This window comes from Myodes glareolus, chromosome 21, assembly GCF_982192425.1.
Source record: "Myodes glareolus chromosome 21, mMyoGla1.1, whole genome shotgun sequence".
In the NCBI taxonomy this organism is placed as follows: Eukaryota; Metazoa; Chordata; class Mammalia; order Rodentia; family Cricetidae; genus Myodes; species Myodes glareolus.
In genome coordinates this window covers 18,751,022-18,769,738 of record NC_142046.1, presented here as the reverse complement: position 1 = coordinate 18,769,738, position 18,717 = coordinate 18,751,022, and the positions used below count along the sequence as shown (strand labels likewise).

General features: G+C 49.4%; 2 protein-coding genes across 2 annotated transcripts; both read right to left on the bottom strand.

The window, feature by feature from the left end:
• Positions 1–5,389: 5,389 nt before the first annotated feature.
• On the bottom strand, positions 5,390–11,570 carry Surf6 (surfeit 6). The gene is made up of 5 exons (XM_048431808.3): positions 11,398–11,570; positions 8,821–9,024; positions 8,428–8,516; positions 6,891–7,091; positions 5,390–6,746 (listed from the first exon to the last, which is right to left on the bottom strand). Exons 1-5 carry the CDS (start codon positions 11,489–11,491, stop codon positions 6,267–6,269), a joined length of 1,068 nt encoding a protein of 355 aa, XP_048287765.3. The 5' UTR covers positions 11,492–11,570; the 3' UTR covers positions 5,390–6,266.
• A 1,902-nt stretch (positions 11,571–13,472) lies between these two features.
• Med22 (mediator complex subunit 22) lies at positions 13,473–18,601 on the bottom strand. Its single transcript, XM_048431817.3, has 5 exons — positions 18,517–18,601; positions 18,220–18,400; positions 17,147–17,227; positions 16,228–16,436; positions 13,473–14,188 (listed from the first exon to the last, which is right to left on the bottom strand). Exons 2-5 carry the CDS (start codon positions 18,340–18,342, stop codon positions 13,999–14,001), a joined length of 603 nt encoding a protein of 200 aa, XP_048287774.1. The 5' UTR covers positions 18,343–18,400; positions 18,517–18,601; the 3' UTR covers positions 13,473–13,998.
• Positions 18,602–18,717: the final 116 nt, after the last annotated feature.

Sequence of the window (18,717 nt, the reverse complement as noted above, 5' to 3'; positions counted from 1 at the left end):
AAGCAGCACATTTCTTTTCCATTTCCAAAACAATCAAGTTGAGAAATGGCTGTAACAACAGGCATATGACGCAAAGGAACCCGTGAGGTGGCCAGTGGCTATTGTCACCTCAGAGCTGTGTTGCCTCAGCCCCATGTGGATGATGGAACAGAACTGAACCAACTATGTGCTATTTTTGCTAAAAAGTGCTGACCACGCTCTTAGGCACACAAGGTAACTGAACACAAGATGAAATCCTGGCTCCTCTGCCTTATCTTGGCCTCACTTGGGCTGAGGGCACAGAGCTACATCATCTTTTTCTGTTTGGTTGGTTGGTTGTTTGGTTTGTTTCTTCTGAGATACTGTCTCTATATATAGCCCTAACTGCCATGGAACTCGCTATGCAGACCGGACAGACTTCTCTTGAATTCACAGAGATTCACCTGCCTCTGCCTCGTAAGTGTTGGATTAAAGGTGTGCAACACCACACTAGGCATACAGTGCCTTTAACCTTTTTCCTCTGGAGTTACTGTGGATTTCAGGAAGAGCAAACCCTCACAGGATAAATCCCCCACAATCCCCAGAGGGGCACAATTACTCTGGAACAGAAGTAATCATTGTGTAGAAACCAGATTGGTCTGTCTTCCCGGGGAAGACAGCTACCAACAGAGTAACAGTCCATCAGATCTCTTTGCAGGACTGGAGCTGAGACAACGTTTTGTGGGTCTGCATCTTGGTCAGTTTGGCTTAACTGTTTCATTTCCTCGAACCAAACCTCTTGATGGTTATCCTGAAGAAGGGCTTGGGGATCCCTGGGCCCTTTTATCTTCCCAGTGTGGCTGCGCTGAGCAAACCTCTTCTCTATTTTTCATTATGATTCATCTCTTTCATTAATGTGTTAGGTTGGATAGCTGTGCCTAGACTTTAGCTCTAAAAATCCCAGTGACAGTGAAGACAAGACTACCCAAAACCAAGTGGGACAACATGGCCAACTGAGATGCCTTGCCATTAACTATCTTTTGCTTTGCTTTATCATAATGGCGTCTTCATACTTGTGAATTGTCCCCATCATGCACTGACACTGTGACACATCCGAAAACTCAATGTGAAGACAGAAAAAAAATCTTAAGGGGAAATTGCTAAATTTTCTGCCTTTCTTCCCATCTCAGTTCATGAATAATCTTCCTTTCTGTTAAAGTATGAAAGTTTGCCCATAAGACAGAGCTACGCAAAATTCTCGAGGCTGTGACTCTCTTGAAGAGTGTCTCTCTCTCTCTCTCTCTCTCTCTCTCTCTCTCTCTCTCTCTCTTTCATTTATCTATCTATCTCATACTTTCAGTCTGTAATAAAAACTCCCTCCCAGGTCTTGACTGTACCTCACCTCTGAAGTACCAGTATCATGACAAGAACCCTGGTATGGTCTTCGGATCTCAGTGCCTTCCCCAGCAGCAGCAGCAGCAGCAGCAGCACCGGTGAGCCAATTAGGTCACCAGGAACTGGTGAACTTTCTTACAGCTGTCCCTGGAATGTCACTAGAGGACTTGGTACTTGAAGAGTGATGTCAAAGTATGACTACGTCAGTGCAGAGCAGGGTAAGAAACATCCATGCAACTGGGTTTATTTGTTTGCTGCCCTCCCCCCTTTTTCCTAAGAAAACTAATTTTTGTTTTGGATTTTTTGAAACAGGAATTTTTTTGGTGTGTGTAACAACTCTGCTGTCCCAGAACTCACTCTGTAACTCAAGTTGGCCTCAAACTCACAGAGATTCACCTGCTTCTGCCTTCCATTAAAGACATGAGACACCAAACTAGCTAAAATGCAGATCTTCAAGAGTTAATTGTTAAGAACAGAGAAAATGCTTAGCGCTTAGGAACACTTGCTGCTCTTGAAGAGAATGGAGATTCAGTTCCCAGAACCTACACTGCCGCTCACAACCAATCTAAGGGACCTAGCGCCCTCTTCTGGCCTCCACAGGCACCAGGCATGAATACAGTACACTTACATGCAGGTAAAACACTCATATATAATAAAAACAAACAAATCTTTGGGGAAATAAACAAGCAAGAATAATACCAATAAAAAAATAAAAATAACCCCTCATCACAGAAGGCTCTCCTTGCGAGAGACAGAAACCATAACAGAAAGCCACAACTGATCAAATTGCAAAGAACAACCACGTGCCTCCCTACCCTAATTGCTGCATCCTGTGCCTAAGTTCCAGGGATCACTGCAGGAAAGGGAGAAGAAGAATTGTTAGAGACAGAGGAACAGGAAGTTTGTGGTAAGGTTTCCTCTCCTAGAAGCTACACCCCTGAAGTCTCATCAACACGGCTGCCTAAACAAGATCTGAACAAGAGCAGCAATTGATCTGCTAACAAGCAAGCGGGAGGAATCTCCTGGCACCTTAAATGCACCTAAGGAATGCTCAGAGTGGGAGATAGTTTTCCTCAGAGAAGATATTAACCCCACTGATCGAGAATAAGATCACTACCACAATTTAAAGCCAAATTTGAAGGAAGCTTTAATTAAGTACTGACCAGGTGAGTGGTCACTGGCCAGGCTCAGACACTGGTTCCTGGAAAATGGCCCCCACATCATGGTTTACCATGGATTAAGAAGGAAAACCCATAATTCATTGCATTTCCCATCAAGTACCATCAGGGGCAAGCATACATCCTAGCATACCTCCAGCCTGCATCCAATCAATCGGACACAAGCGTGCATCCTGATGTGTTTCCTGCCTGTGACCCTCACATGTGATCATGCATGCACATCTGGTGCAGACGGGTCAAACAAACTTGTGTAGGGGAGTGAAAACATGCAGTGTGTTGTCATCTCCCATAAACCACAGCCTCCAGCATTTCAGGAACTCTCTGTCCTTGGGCAAGGGGCTTGCAGATCAGAGGCATTTTTGTTGGCCTCGGGCATAGTCATTAAAACTTAAAATGTAACTTTGGCCTCGCAAAGAGTCCTCAAATTGGATATTCAGTACCGAGTAGTCAACCATGAAATCACATATAACACAGGTAATATTACGCAGACTGAGCACGTTGTATTTATATTTAGAAATACATACATATGCTCACAGAGACTGAACCTACAGTCAGTGAGCCCGCAAGAGACTGACCTAGACACTCTGCATACGTGTTACAGTTGTGTAGTTTGTGTTGTGCCCAGATCACGACCCCCCAGAGAGGTCTCTGTAATAAGACTGTAATAAGAAAGGTTTAATCAGCATAATACAAACATGTTTGGAACTCATCTCCATCCCCGTTACAACAAGGTAGAGAGGAGCTGTATCTCCTCTGTTGGGTAAGCTTTTAAAGGCATAACTACAAAGAGAATCTTTGAAGCTGCTTTGGCATGGGTACAAGGACTTTTGCTCCCTCACATTTTGTTAAGTAAGCTTTTTTCTTGTTTTTAGAGCAAGGCTTGAGTTAGGCCATCTTTATCAGCCTGTACCAGGTGGCTGGCTGGGCTGAGCTAAGGGACCTTGTGCTCAGAATATCCTGGGTGGGAGAGGGGAAGGCCACTACCTTCCTGGGAAAATATTCTGCTAGGAAATTTCTTCTTGACCCTTTGAGAAGAAGGGGTGAGGGTCCCACAGTTTGGTCCTCTTATGGGACTCCTAACAGCAGGAAGAAGGGCTGTCTCCGCCTCTTTTACTGGCTTTAAGGACCCTACTTATATGGGTCACCTGCATGACTGGCAGAGAAGGGACACTGAAGATGACCTTGAGGGGTGTAACCTACCTTCCTGAAATCCTGTTTTCTCCTTCCTGAATTTTGCTACGATGTGACCACCAGCTACCTCAAAGAGCCATCCCTCTGCCTCATGGGATTATAGATATTCTCTACCATGTCTGGCAAAACAACAAAAAGACCTTCTATCAAAGGTACACAAGCAGGACTGGAGAAATGGCTCAGAAGACACCTATTGTTTTTGCAGAGGACCTGGGGTTTGGTTGCTAGCACCCACATGGTGGCTCATAACTGTCCTTAACTCTAGTTCCGGGCATCGGGCCCCCTCTTCTGGCCTCTGAGGGTACCAGTTAGAAAATAATTTCAGTGTTGCACAAAGGAAGACACATAGTGAAAGAAATCAACAAAACACTTTCCATTTGTAAAAAAAGAAAAAAAAATGTACCAAAAACCAAATGGGGTTGCATATACATGGGCAAGGGGGCCTGTCCTTTAATCCAGGCACAGGTGGCTCATTGGCAGGCTCTTTACAAAATCTGGCTAGATGGCACGAGGGGGAAGAGGAAGCCCAAGGAATAAGGCCCTCATCAGGATAACCACCTTTGTTAAGAAAAAAGCTTTCACCACAGAACCTCCCACCAAACACCTACACCACTAGGAGACTCAGTCTTTGAGGACATTATGGACTCAAACCATAACCAGTGGTTCTCCCGGAATGGTTTACAATACACATTACGTTTTACACCTTCAAAAACTTAGAACTCTAGCCCCTGCCTAACTGTATCTGTCCAGTATTCTAGATTTCTTTCCCATTACTCCCGTGTACTAGAGCACCATGCTTAGGCCAGTGCTCTGCTCACTGCAGGCTCTGAAGATGGGGCTCAGGTCATCAGGCTCGACAGGAAGTGCTTTGCCCAGAGCCATCTCACCTGGTGCTTTTGGTTCTTTTGTTGGGGTGGGCATGTGTATGTGCCTAGGTACTTTCACTGGAGTTGGTTCCGACTTCCATCTTGCTGGGGCAGGTTCTCTCCTCTTTCTGCTACCACGTACTCCCGGAAAGCTGGCTTAAGAGCTCCCAGGGAAATTCTGGCTCTACCTCCCATCTTTCAGTGAGTGTTGGAATTGTAGGTGCACTCATCTGGATTTTGAAGTTTTCCAAATATTAAAGCTGGGTTGTCTGGCTCACACGGCTACTGCTTTACCAGCTGAGGTATCGCCCCAGCTCTGTTCATTTTTTAGGACAGTTTGAATTTCTTTTTGTTGCTTACCACCATCTTGCCTTGGCCTCTCCTGTGCCGAGATTATAGGAGTGTGCCACCACTTCTGTCTAGATGACATTTTTCTTTTGAGACAGGGTCTCTTGTAGCCCTAGTTGGCCTCAAACCCACGAGACCCACCTGCCTGTCTCCTGAATGCTGTGAACTAAAGGCACATGTCATAACACCCAACAATTATTTAATCTGCTTAGTCTTTACAAACTACAAAGATACTTCAGTCCAACAAGCCACTCCTGAACCCATTCGCTCCCCTGGGAGGGTGACTCTGCACCTGCAGTCCGTCATTCTTCTCACTGGCTAACAGTAGTCCCACCCCCATTTACAACCTTGCCTTGACCAGCACCCCAGCAGCCATTCTGCCCAGACTCCCTGCCACCAAAACCACAGTGACTTACTGTTGCTGTCATAACAGAAAACACCATAACCAAAATCAACTTGGGGGAGGAAAAGGTTTATTTCATGTTAATTTCCAGGTAACAGTACATCACCAAGAGAAGTCAGGGCAAGAACCTCGAGGCAGAACTAAAGCAAAAGCCATAGAGGAACATCGCTTGCTGGTTTGTTCTCCATGGCCAGCTTTCTTATCTAACTCGGGACGAGCCCAGAGGTGGCACTGCCCACAATGAACTGGGCCCTGCCACATCATTCACCAGTAAAGAAAGTGGACCACAGACTTGCCCACCGGCCAATCTAGTGAGTTTGTCTTATTCTCCTCAGTGAGGCTCCCTCCTCTCAGATAACTCTAGTTTGTGTTAAACTGACATAAACTAGCCGACACACCACTACTTCCCAAGCCTCTGACACCAACTGGCTCACAGGAGGTCATGTTACCCAAGGCACATCCTGCAGATCCCAGACTCTGGGTTTCGGAGCTCTGGCCCAGAGACAGACCTAACTGGATCAGATTCCCCCAAGAACTACTGTGGGCTCTCTTCTGTTGCCAGGGACTTGTGAACACAGAAGCAGTAGTCAAGGCCTTTGGTTCTCATGGTCACCAGAAATACAGGTGGGCAGCTCACCTCAACTGCTACTACCTTGCTTCTGGAGCCTTCAGAAACATGAATACACACAGAGACAGACAGGCAGACACAGACACACATACACCCTCACAAGACTTGGGCACAGATCCTCTTCATCCCTCCCAGGGGCTGGAGGACACTGTTCTAATTAAGGACGATGGCAAAACATCTCAGCACACAACTGGAGCCCTCACTATGGCTGTGTGGTGCAAGAACGCACCAGTCTCACATAGGAGACCCTCGGTCTGTCACCTAGGTGTCTGGCCAGGAATGTGGCAGGTGCTAGCTGCTCAGGAGAGGCCTGCACGCTCCAGGTCCTGTGGCAGTATCCGGCCCTTCTTGCGGGCCTTCTGCAGCCGCCGTTCGGCCTTCGCGGCCTTCTTCTTGCGCAGGTTCTGACGCCGCTTGTCCTGGCGCTGCTGCATCTTTTCTACCACGTGCTCTGAGCGCTTCTCCCACCGGCGCTGCCGCTGTGCCTTGCGCTTCTCCTTGCGCTTCAAGGCTTCTCGCAGCAGGTGCTCATTGTCACGGATCTTCACACCCTCCGCCTTGTACAGCAAGTTGGTCCACTTCATCTTGGCCTCCAGTTCTTGGGCCTTGCCTGCATCCTGGTCTCGCAGCTCCTCCAGCCGGCCCTGCCGGGCTTGCAGACGCTCCAGCAGTTGCCTGTAGTTCCTGCCCGTTAGTGGTGTCAGGTTCCCCTTCACCTTCTGCCGCTTCTCCTTCTTCCGCTGGGGCTTGCTGGCCGGCTCCTCTTCAGTCACTTCCACCTGCAGGTAAGAGGCACATCAGTGAGGCAGTGACATAGACCAATGACATGGCTTTTGTTCCCTTAGATGAGTCACCAACATGCACCTATACCAACAACAAGGTGCAAAGTTAGGCCAAAGGCATTCAGCCCGCGCAGCCCCCACCTTATTAAAGATAAGCCCTGACTCCTGCGGCTCCTTGCAGGCCACATCTGGGGGTGCCTTGGCTGGCTCCTCCTTGTTCTCAGCCTTTGCAGCCTTCTCCTTTGCTCGAAGCTCCTTCCGCTTCCTCTTCTTCCGTTCCCTCTCCTGTTTCCTCCGCTGTCTTTTCTCTAGCGTGGCAGCTGACAGCTCCTTGGTGCTACCCTGAGGGAAAAGGGTAAAACATAAGGGATGAGAACTCATTCAATCTCGAAGTCCTGTCTGCATATGGCTGAGATGAGAAAAAAAATCCTCACACAGGCCACAAGTCCATGCTTCACCAGCATCTGACCTGTTCCCCAGATCCAAATAACACCAGTGGTGAGGAAGCCCTAGGAAGAACCCCTGCTCCGGTTCCCAGCCTCCCCCACCCCCAAGCACACCAGAGCTTCATCTTGCACTGTCCTAGAATTCAGTACTTAGACTGGGTTTCTATGGAGAGTCTGTCCTAACCACTGTATATTCTGCTCATGATGGACTCAGGTTGAGTGCTCTCTCTACCCCTTCCTGTACCACAGCCAGAGAGAGTGCTTTTCATCTGACCAACCGAGGCCTGTGCTGCAGGACAGAGGGCCTTGAGCCTTGACCTTAGGAACCTGGAGATGGTGAATGGCATATATTGGGATGGTGAGAAGTTAAAGTTCAAGAGAAAAGCCTTAGAAAGAGCAGCAGGGGAGGGTGGGGGATGGGCACAGAGGTAGTCAGGACCATGTAGCACTACGTCAAGGTTAGTCAGGTCACCTCGCTTCTGGACACTAATCTTTAGAGGAACAACTCAGGCTATACTCTACCCATGTGGCATCAGTGGAGGCAGCTCCCCAAAAGAAGGAGGCTACGCTTCTCTGAGGGACACAGAGCATTCAGGAGGCAGATGTCTCTGGGGACTGAGGTACTCAAGAAAGGAACTACACCTGCTACCTCAGCCAAGAGGTGCCCTGTTGTAGAATATTAGTTAAAGATGTGTTATATTCATTTATGCTGTGGAATATTTGTTTAATGATACAGAGATGTGCTGCATTCTTTCATGTTGCATTTGTTTAACTCTGTAAAGCCTGTTTAAACACCTGATTGGTCTAATAGAGCCGAACAGCCAATAGCAAGTCAGGAAAGAGAAATAGGCGGGTCTGGCAGGCAGAGAGAAGAGAAGCAAGAAGGGGAACAAGAAAAGGAGGAGAGGAGAATCCCAGGGGTCAGTCACACAACCAGGCATGGAGCAAGAAGGAGAGGTATATAGTTTCTAGGAAGGTAAAAGACCAGAGGCAAAAGGTAGATGGGACAATTTAAATTAAGAAAAGCTAGCTAGAAATAAGCCAAGCTAAGGCTGGACATTCATAAGTAAAAATAAGTCTCTGAGTATTTGGGAGCTGAGTGGTGGGCCCCCAAAGAGAGAGAGTAGAACAAAAGACCAACTACAGTGTCACACATCCCAGGTTGGCAGAGAACTGGGGGGGGGAGCACTCGACAAGCCTGCTCCAGGAGCCCAGGAACACTCCCCACTCACCTGGCCCCGGGCCAGCTGCATCTTCTCATGCAGCCGCTGTCGTAGGACATCCAGTGCAAAGACAGAGTCGGGTGCTGTGGCTTGGCCACCTGCAGGGAAGGAGCCTATGCTGAAAGGGGAGCTCTCCCCAGCAACCACCACCATATTTCTCTCTCTCCCTTCCCCAGCGCCGCTTGTGGATTTACAAGCCAGTCAGTTCCAGCACAGCTCCAAAAATAGTGCTTGTTGTCACCTTGTCACATGACATGGCATGTGGCACTGGACCATCAAGAGCTCTTGTGCCCTGTCGGCCATTCTGCTCCCTATCATCTTCCCTCACTGTTGGTACTTTTGAGCAGTGGGGACATTGGCCTCTAGGCCCCATCCCAGACCTGATCATGCATGCTCCCTCACCTTTAGGGGACTCCAGGGAGCTGGAGCTCTTCTCTTGTTTGGATACCATCGGTTTCTTAGCCCTAGCAGAGGTGGGAGCCGTCTTCCCCGGGGGCTGAGTCTTGTGCTCTGCGGCTTTCTGTTCCTGTTCCCGAGATTTCTTTTGTGTTTTCTTCCTTTTCTTTTTGGGAGGCCCGGCAGCTTCCAAGCGTTTTGTTCTGACAGCTGAAATGCAAAGCAAGCTGAATCCCCTTTCTCTGACCAACTCAGCAAAGAAAGGTCCTGCAGAGGCACTGATCCTTGTGATGCAGAGGACCAGGTTGCTAAGCTAGTGCCACCTATCCTGAGCTTAGCACCACCAACTGCCTGGGCAACAGTGGCCACAAATCTGTAATCCCAGCGTTCGGAGGCTAAGGCACCAGGATTGCTGAGAGTGAGGCCAGGCTGGGCTACATAGCAAGACCCTGCCTCAAAAAACAAAAATAAACTAACATTTTTTTTTTTAAAGTCCAAACTGTACTCATGCACTTGACCCAGCAAATTGCATATGAGGAGTGAAACGCAAAGTCGGTTTCAGTCATCACCACCAAAATACACTTCCAGGAACAAACGAGGACACTGGCACGAACCCAAAGCTGAACCCTGGGCTCATCGATAGCAAGTTCCTCCTAGACAAACCCTTCCATCTTGGAGGGAAGCGCCGTAAGCTCAGGAACTAAACTTCAAGGCTTCAGGAAGTCCTGAAACTGACCAGATTCACTAGGCCCTTCTTCCCCAAGACTCTACAGGAGAGAGGCCAAGGGACTCTTAGTCAAGCAGGACCACATGGAATTAACACTGTCCAATCCGCTAAGCTGCAAGCTGTGCAGTGCACTCCAGGTTTCCAGCTTTGCAGAGCCACCACCCATGCTGGGGTGGGCTTTGGTGATAAGCTATTTTGTAATCATGTCTGCTCTTAGAAGTCACCCCCAATAAAGCTCATTGGATAACCACACTGGCCTTCGATAGTACTCATACTCTGGCCCGCCATTGCTGTGTCCGCAAAGACTGATGGACTCATCAGAACCCAGTGGTGTAGAGAGGCTGGAATGTTGCAGGTCCAGAGCATAATGACCTCATCTCACGTTAGCTCTAGTCCCATAAATAATTCAATCCTTGCCCACCTCTATCTGTGACTAACAGATAAAAAAACCATTTGAGAATCTATTAACTTAGCAGATCAACCTAAAAGTTAATAATATCATCAGCTCCGGGCATAACAGCCTTTAATCCCAGCACTCTGGAGCCGGAGGCAGAGGCAGGCGGATCTCTAGTTGAGAGCAGCCTGGTCTACAGAGTTCTAGGACAGTCAAAGCTACACAGAGAAACCCTCTTTCTTTTTGTTTTCTTTTTGATTTTTTGAGACAAGGTTTTTCTGTAGCCTTAGAGCCTATCTTGGAACTAGCTCTCATAGACCAGGTTGGCCTTGAACTCACAGAGATCCTCCTGTCTCTGCCTCCCAAGCGCTGGGATTAAAGGCATGCATCAACACTGCCCAAGGGAGAAACCCTGTTACAAAAAACAAAAATGTTATCAGCATCTGGGCCTAAAAAGGCTTCCCTCATATTACGATAACCACCTGATACACACACCAATGTATTTTAAACTTGCCTTGGCTTTCTTTGTTCTGTAAAACTTAAAGAAACTGCTTCCAGAACATTCTGTGTTGAAAACTGGAATTTGGGGCAACCTAAATCCGTGTTCCCAAGCCACAGTCATTCGAAATGGGCTCCAGAATAAACTATTTAAAGTGATCTGCCTTGCTTCTGTTTGCCAATACTGGTACTAAGGGCACGTGGACCACGATTCTGTTTCCCGCCCCCACCCCAAAAGACTCATTTACTCTTATTTTATGAGTGTTTTAAGTATGTGTGCCTGTGCATCATCACAACCGTGCCTGGTCCCAGTGGAGGCCAGAAGAGGGCGTAAGACCCCCGGAACTGGAGTTAGGGATGTTGTAAACTGTCATGTGGCTGCTGGAAACCGCATCTGGGTCCTATACAAGAGTAACAAGTGCTATTAACCGCTGAGTCATCTCTCCAGCCCCTCTTTTTTACTTTTTGGATGGGTTTCCTGAAGTTGCCCATGCAGAGGTGAACTTACCGTGTAGTCCAGACAGGCCTGCGCAGGGCCGTTACCCTCGGGGTCCTCAGCCTTAGGCTCCCCACCCAGCGGCAATGAACTCTTTATGACGCAAGATTTATTTCCACTTCCAATGATAAGGAAATATTAGCATTTTAAACTAAAGGCCCAAGAACGGAGTGAGTGCACGTTCTTTCAATGCGTGAATCACCGCACAGACAAGAGATGACAAACATGCCAGTGAGAAAACTCGGTGACCTCGTCACACTTCACTAGCGGGCACGTTTTTCTTTCCGTTCGAGTCTGGTAGTTCCCTAACTACCTTCCCCTCCATCACGGCCCAGCGCCCTCAGGAGCCGTAGCTGTCCCCGCCGGTACCCGCTCACTCTTGTAGCACGCGTGGAGGGTCCCGACCGAGGAGAGCGGGCCAGTGCGACGGCATCCACTCCCAAAGGCTGCTCGGGTAGGCTGCCTTACCCCACTTGCTCCCCTGCCGCTCGGGGCCAGGCTTTGCGCAGATCTTCTTGGCCAAGTCCTGCAGATACGCATCCTTAGCTTGCAGAGAGGCCATGGTTAGAGACCACGCTCGGAGACACCATGAACGCAGGCGCCGATAGCAGAGCGCTCGATTGCTCAGCCTGTCCACGCCGGGAGTATCGAGTGCGCAGGCGCCGCCAGGTCAACGCTCGCTATTAGCTCAGGAGCACCGGAAGTCACCACCCAAAGTATTAGTCTCAATTCACTCTCGGTTAGCAAGCTAGTCAGCCTCGGAAGCCGCGTTGTACGCACCCGCGGCCCACCCGGAGCTCGATTAGCCAGGCCTGAGGGGCCGGCTAGTCCTTAACCTGGAGGCGTTCCTCTGAAAGAAGCAACCTGTAACGACTGGACTTCAGGCCAGCCCGCCCCGCCACAGAAAACGGAAACCGTTCTAGCTCCTTCCCAATTAATCAACCGGAAGCCCAGAATCCAGCCTGCAGGGGATGCCCAGCACCCCACGACCACTCCGCCAGACGGAGCAAAACACAAACCGGTATCTTGGCGGGGAGGACACATGAGTATGGCGTGGATCCTAGATTACATGTAGTCATGTATCTCAATTGTTTTGATGGTATTGAGCTTTTATGGATGAAAATCCCCTTGCAGACTTGCAGATGGCATTGAAATGGCTTATATATGAGGAAATGGAGGGAAGAGCGAGTCCTTAGTAGGGCCTATACAGGCCTTGCTGTACACATGCTACGTAGCATGTAGTTAATCTAGGATCACTCACAAGTTAATGCTCGTTAGAAAATAAAATAAAATAAAAATGGTGACACAGAAGTTCATCTCTCCGGGGAGTTCTGCTCCCAACAGCATAAGCTGAAGGAAGACAGTGGTGTCCTTTAAATGAGAAGCTTTGCTTTTAAATATAAAGGACAGAATTGGCCAAACAGAATAAAACACAAGAATCAGTCTTTCATTAAGGTTTTTGGAAATGCTTCCGAACTGATGCTTCTGGTGTTTCCCCCAACTCCTCTACCCTGTGCCTAAACTTTCTCAGTGACACTCTTAAGTTCTTCCAACAGTTAACATATTGCAGACAACACTCTGATGGAAAACTCCATCAATGGGTCAGTGACTTCCCCAGCTACCCACTTGTGTGCTACCTTCTGTTTGGTTATGTAGGTGCTGGGCCACCTGGTGACCAGCCCATGTTCCTCATAGATCCGGGATGACTACTTTCATGAATGAAGCATGCTCACGGTAGTTAGGGGTGACAGGCTGAAGGCAAACACATGCCCCAGCGTCATGGTTTTTGCATGTCAGTGTTGAGCCTGGTACTGAGAGGCAATGGGGTCTGAGTTCCTAGTTGTTTTTGCCACCTACTTTCTCAGTCTGTGGCTCTAGGCATGACACACCCCTTCAAGCCCATGCCTACTCCAAGATACAGACATGACAGCACTAAGTTGAGGTGGCAGAAATAGGTGGCACCAGAGGTACAGATGCTGCACTCTTATAACTTGAAGTAATGGCAGATTTTCCATTCCTTTACTAAATGTCAAGGACCTACTAGATGCTAGTGAAGAGGGGTCTACCCTGGAGCCCAAGGATATACAAGGAGGAGTGTAAGCGGAGACTGTTTTCATTTCCCAGCCGCCCAAACCCAAATAATCACACAGAAACTAGATTAATTACAACACTGTTTGGCCAATAGCTTAAGCATATTAGCATATTCCCAGCTAGCTCTTGCATATTAAATTAACCCATTTCTATTAATCTGTGTATCGCCACAAGGCTGTGGCTTACCAGAAGGGTTCCGGTGACATCTTTCTCCTTCAGCAGCTACATGGTGTCTCCTTTACTCTGCCTACTCTCTCTGTATATCTCTGTTCAGATTTCCAACCTGGCTTTATTCTGCCCTGCCACAGGCTGAAGCAGCTTCTTTTATTAGCCAATGGTAATAAAAACATATCACAGCATACAGAGGGGAATCCCACATCAGAGTTGGGGCTTTTGCTTGAGGAACCCAAGGGGAATCTTGGACTGATCAGGACAGAAAAATGAACAGCACAAAAAGGTAATGTTTTATTCAACAGTTTCATCACACAAGATAGCAGAATGAAAATGGTGGCAGAACCCAGGAAGGTGCCCTGGCTAGCTGCCTCCGCCTTGCTAGGACTGTCAGCGGTGGCACAAACAACTGTGCTCCAGGCACCGAGCAGTGGACAGGGCTCTCTATACAGGAGTCTGAGTCAAATACGGATGGCTGGGCTTGGCTAAGGTCCACTGAGCACCTCCTAATTCTCAACAAACTGAGGCTTCCTATCACCAGCCATCCTCCCTATTCAAGGTCCTCAACGGGACCAACTTCCATCTGGCAGTCAGGAATAGCCACTAAAGACGAAGGGCCATCTGCCTGTAAATAACTGAACAGCATTCCTGAACTATCAGGGAACTGGCTCTGTTCTGGCCAGGTTCCTGAGGCTACAGTGGTTCTTGATCCCGAAGTCCCCAAGTGGGAGCTAAACTGAAAAAAGTAAGGCTGTGGTGGGCACCCACAGGACTTCCTTTCTGATAAACTAGGGCCCTGGGGAGGGCTCAGGTGTGTTCTGTGGGGCCAGGGCCACCACCATGGGAGTGGGAAGGGGCTGCAGACTGCAGGGGACCAGCACCAGTCTCCGGGGACGCCAGAAGAGGGGCTGAGAGGCCATCAGCAGAATCTGTGTCGAGGTCCAGCCTCCAGTAAGCTTCACATAGAGGCAGGTCATTAGCTTCGCAGAGACTTGAGCTTTGCCACCACAAGAAACCCCCAGGAGTGACAGGAGCAGGCAGAGGAAAGCCAGGGAGGGGAAAGCAAGACAGATGCAGAGTTAAGAAATGAACATCACCCGATTGCCTCCCCTTCCTCTCCTCCTCTGTGCTGGCCCCTCTGCTACCAGTTCTGACTGCCCTTGCATCCAAAGAAAGATGCCATCAACAGGCCGAGTGACTTAGGCAAGCTCTCCCCATGGACCACATGTCCTTCCTGACACTTAGGACTCCCCCTGTCCCTGTGGGTCTCCTCCTATCATGACTGCCCACCCATTAACAGTATGGCAGTGATAAGACTTTACAAAGGGCTCAACATGGCAGAGACCTGTCTGTTCCTATCAGGGAATGGGCCTAATTAAAAAGTCAGGAACAGAGGTCCATTTCTCTACACACCACTGCTCCAGCCCTACAGCTTCGAGCTCCACCGTTTCACACATTCCATCTTCCCATGCTACACAGGGAAGACCAGAGGTGGAAAGAGGCAAGGATTAAGCCTCAGCAGTCATGGCAGGTTACCTAGATCACATCTGTTTCTGCAGCTTTCTAATATGCACAAGGCCCTAGCCACATACCTGCCCCCAACAGTCCCTCTCTGAACTGCCCAAAAGAGTAGCATCCCAGGAGAGTGGAGGGGAGGCAAAGTCAGAATCAGCAAGCAGTGAGGATATAGGCGGGAGTAGCTGTGCAGAAGGGAAGCTGGGCAGCTGGTGGTGGTGTGGACGTACAGATGAAACCCACTGACCCTGCACAGAAGAGCCCTACCACTTAAAGTAATTCATAGGCAGAGGGGCAGCTGCCGTATCATGAGGAATATGAAAAAGGTGACTGTCCAAAGGGAACACTGGTTGTCTCAGAAACCCATGCAGAGACTGAGGCTTTAGAAACCTGGCACACTGGGTTTCTGTCTTAAGCAATTTCATCCCCTCCTCCATCAACTCCTATAGCAGAGTTAAGTCACTGCCCCACGACTGATCCACACAGGGCCCTTGAAGCAGTAACTGTCTAAAGGGTAGCGACAGGAAGAATTCATCCTGGTGAGTGGGGGTAGAGGAGATGGTCCCATTTATTTGCTAAGCTGATGAATATTGGGATCAAGGATAGCCCTAGAACTCTCTAGAAAACTTTAAAACTGCTCCAGCTTGGCAGTGACCCCAAAGACTAGGACGGGAAAAACAAGCCCTAGATCACATACTACCCAGCTCTGGACATCCACTGCAGCTTCTGTGCAGCAGGAGCCCAAATCTACTGCCAGGTTTGCCCGGGAGAGGGTGCTGCTGGACGGAACCTAAATTTCAAGCTGAGGGGATGTGAGCCAGGCCTCCATTCTCCAGCCTCAGTTTCCCACATATTTCACATTGTACTCTTAATTTCTCAGGGCTTCTCCGGCTCAGAAACTGTCAGGATTCAAGTGGCCTATAGAGGACTAGGTGACAGATCCTACCTACACTATCCTAGGTCTGACACCAGGAAGCTCCAGCCCCATAAGGCCAAGCTGACCAGAAACAGGACATCCAAGTATCCAAGTACAGTTCTCAGAGCCACTCTGCTTGAACTCCTTCCTCCTCCTTCCCAGTGTTCCCCACCTCTACACTGTAGAATTTGATGACATCTGCATAGAACTGAATCTCTGGGCAAGCAGTAGGCAGTGATGTCCCAGGGAGTGGACAGAGTTATAGACCCAGGAGGCCAAAAGGGGCCAATCCAGCCTTGGCTGAAGTGTCAAGACAGAGATTTAGAGCAGTAAGGCAGACTGAACTGCCCAGGAGGACTTCCTCGCCCCCTGGGGATGCCCTTCTCTGGCCTCGACACCAAGTCCTGTGATTTTTCACCCCACTTCATTGAGGGGAAGGCCTGGGCACCAGCTGGTGGCCGGCTGTGACTGTCTGTCCATCAAATGCTCTAGTCAGGGGCTCTGCTGCCAAGGAGGACTTGGAAAAACACAAGGCCCTTGAAGGCCCTAGTTAGCCTGGGGAGGCAGCAGGTACCACCTGCATGTGAGTCCAGCCCTATTTGTACCTGGACGAGTAGTACTCCTCCTCCAGCTCATAGAGGTCGATGGAGACCTCGTCCCGCAAGGTGATGAGCTTGCGGTCACATTCTTCCTGCAGGGCACGCAGCTGCTGGTTACGCTGGTCAATGGCTTCATTCACAGACGGGAAGTCATTGAGGATCAGGAACTGCTTGAGATCAGATACCAACTTCATCAGTGACTCACCAGCTCGGACCTGCCACCATTATAATCATGATAAATATGAGAGGAGGTGGAGATGGTGGCCCTGCCCTGTGTAACTGGTGCTGGGCCAACAGGGGGGTTTCTGCAAGTCTCAACTTCGTGATCAGCAGAGAGTCATAGCCTGCACAGAGTCATCTGTGAGGACAGAGGAGAGCTGGGAAGGCAAGATCAGAACCCACCCTGACCACAGGTGGGAAAAGTTTGCTCACTTCAAGGAACTTTCCGGCCCCAACCGTGAACATATCCCATGCACTCAACTCAAAGTCAACAGAAGACCATGCCCTGGGGGTTCCTTCTGACCCATTCCTTCCCAGAGATGGCACAACTGCAAGTTGGGCAGAATTCACTGGGGTCTTTGCCCCACACAGTGTCATTTGCTGGTACCCACTGCACAGACACTGGCCTATTGGGCTTTCCCTGGAACATCAAGAGGGGCTCACACTTCACATACGCCATTTCACATATGCCAAAAGGCCATTTGCCTTTCCAGTCACAACCAGCCTTGGGGAACCTTTGTCAGCAAGAATGGCTGCCTTTCTCTTGACTACTATACAGGATGGACAAGGCCATATGTCTATTGCACCCACCCACCCACCGCAGTACCCACTAGAGGCAACTTCCTCTGCCCCGCCCCATTGTGTCTCATTTTCCTTCGTTCCATCGGGGACTCCTACAGGGGTGTTTTCCACCCTGGCCACTCACAATGTTGGCAGCTCGCACATGCATCTCGTAATTGTCTTGTTCACCCTGAGTGGCCCGTGACACCTGTGTCTCATCCTCAATCTGGGGACAAATAAAAAAGTTTAGAATCAGCACAGGCAGTCACCTGGCTTAGCCGGGTTGACAGGAACCCAACAGCTAACAGCCACCACCACCACTCCAAGAGCCAGCACCTCAGTCTGTCTATCAGGCCTTCCTGCATACCCAGAACCCTACTTCCTATCTAGACAGCTGGCAATGCCCACTCCAACCCTCTCTTGTTCTGTGGGTGACAGTAGGTGACTTCATCACATCAAAAGAACACTGCCAAGTCTTCTTTGAGAAAGTTTACATAAAATAAGATGTTCAATAAAGAAGTAAAAAGACTTATTATTATTATTATCTTTTGTTTTTAAGGCTGGGTCTCATGTAACTCAGGCTGGCCTGAACTTCTGATCCTCCTGCCTCCGCTTCCTAAATCCTGACAGTAAAGAGCTGTGCCAACATCTAGTTTATCCAGTGCTAGGGATTGAACACAGGGCTTTGTAACTGCTAGACAAGCATATTCCCAGGCAGGAAGTGACTTTTCAGCTTACAGTTAGACCAGTTAGAGACGGACACAGACCTCAGTGGTCTTGAGGCATCTCAGACATAGAGCAGCAGCTCACAACACTGCGATTCATTATAACAGTTGCAAAATTACAGTTATTAAGTAGCAACGAAAACAATTTTGTGGTTGGGGGTCACCACAAAATGAGGAATTGTATTAAAGGAGCAAACTCATCAGTCATCACAAGAATCTACAGCAATGGGGAAACAGTGCCCAGTAATTAAAGCAGAGCCCTGGCAATTCGGCCAGAGCCCTCTACTCTGCTCTACCCACGCCTGTCATTATTTGGCTTTACTATCCACCTGCTGATCTTTACTTTTGACGCCTCGTCGCCCACACCCGCACCAAACTGATCACATTCCAATGCATCCCCACCCCTTCAACAGTATCCAAACTTATGTACCCAAACCCCAGGGAACGCCCCCAGTTCCTGCCTTCCCTTGGCCTCGGAACAGCGACCACACACCTTGGCGGTCTTGATGATCTCTGTGAAGTTGTCCATGATGGACTTGATGTCGTCTTTGAGCCGCTTGTTGTAGGACTGTAGCAGCGTCTCCTTGCTCTGGGGCAGGGCTCTCTGCTGGGCCATGGCAAACCCGGGTGGCAGCCGCCACAGTCCGGTCAGACCCGAACCGAGCAAACAGAGCCTGAGGGGGTGGGGAGCGGGATTCCGCTACATCAGCATCCTACGCGAACGCGGGCCCTTACCGCGCGCGGTTTTTGTTCCCTACTCGCACAACCAACCACTCGGGACCTGTAGTACCTTGCCCGGTCCTGCACTCCTCAGTGAACCCGCAGTCGTCGTTCTGCACGCTCCGCCCAGGCCCCGCCTCCGCTCCCGCCCTACTTCCGCCGACAGAGTGCGAAATGATCCAGTCGCTTTAAATCCGAAATCTCGCGCAGGCGCCAACTCTCGCGATCTCCGGGGCTGCTTACATATTACCCACAATCCCCTTTTTCTTTC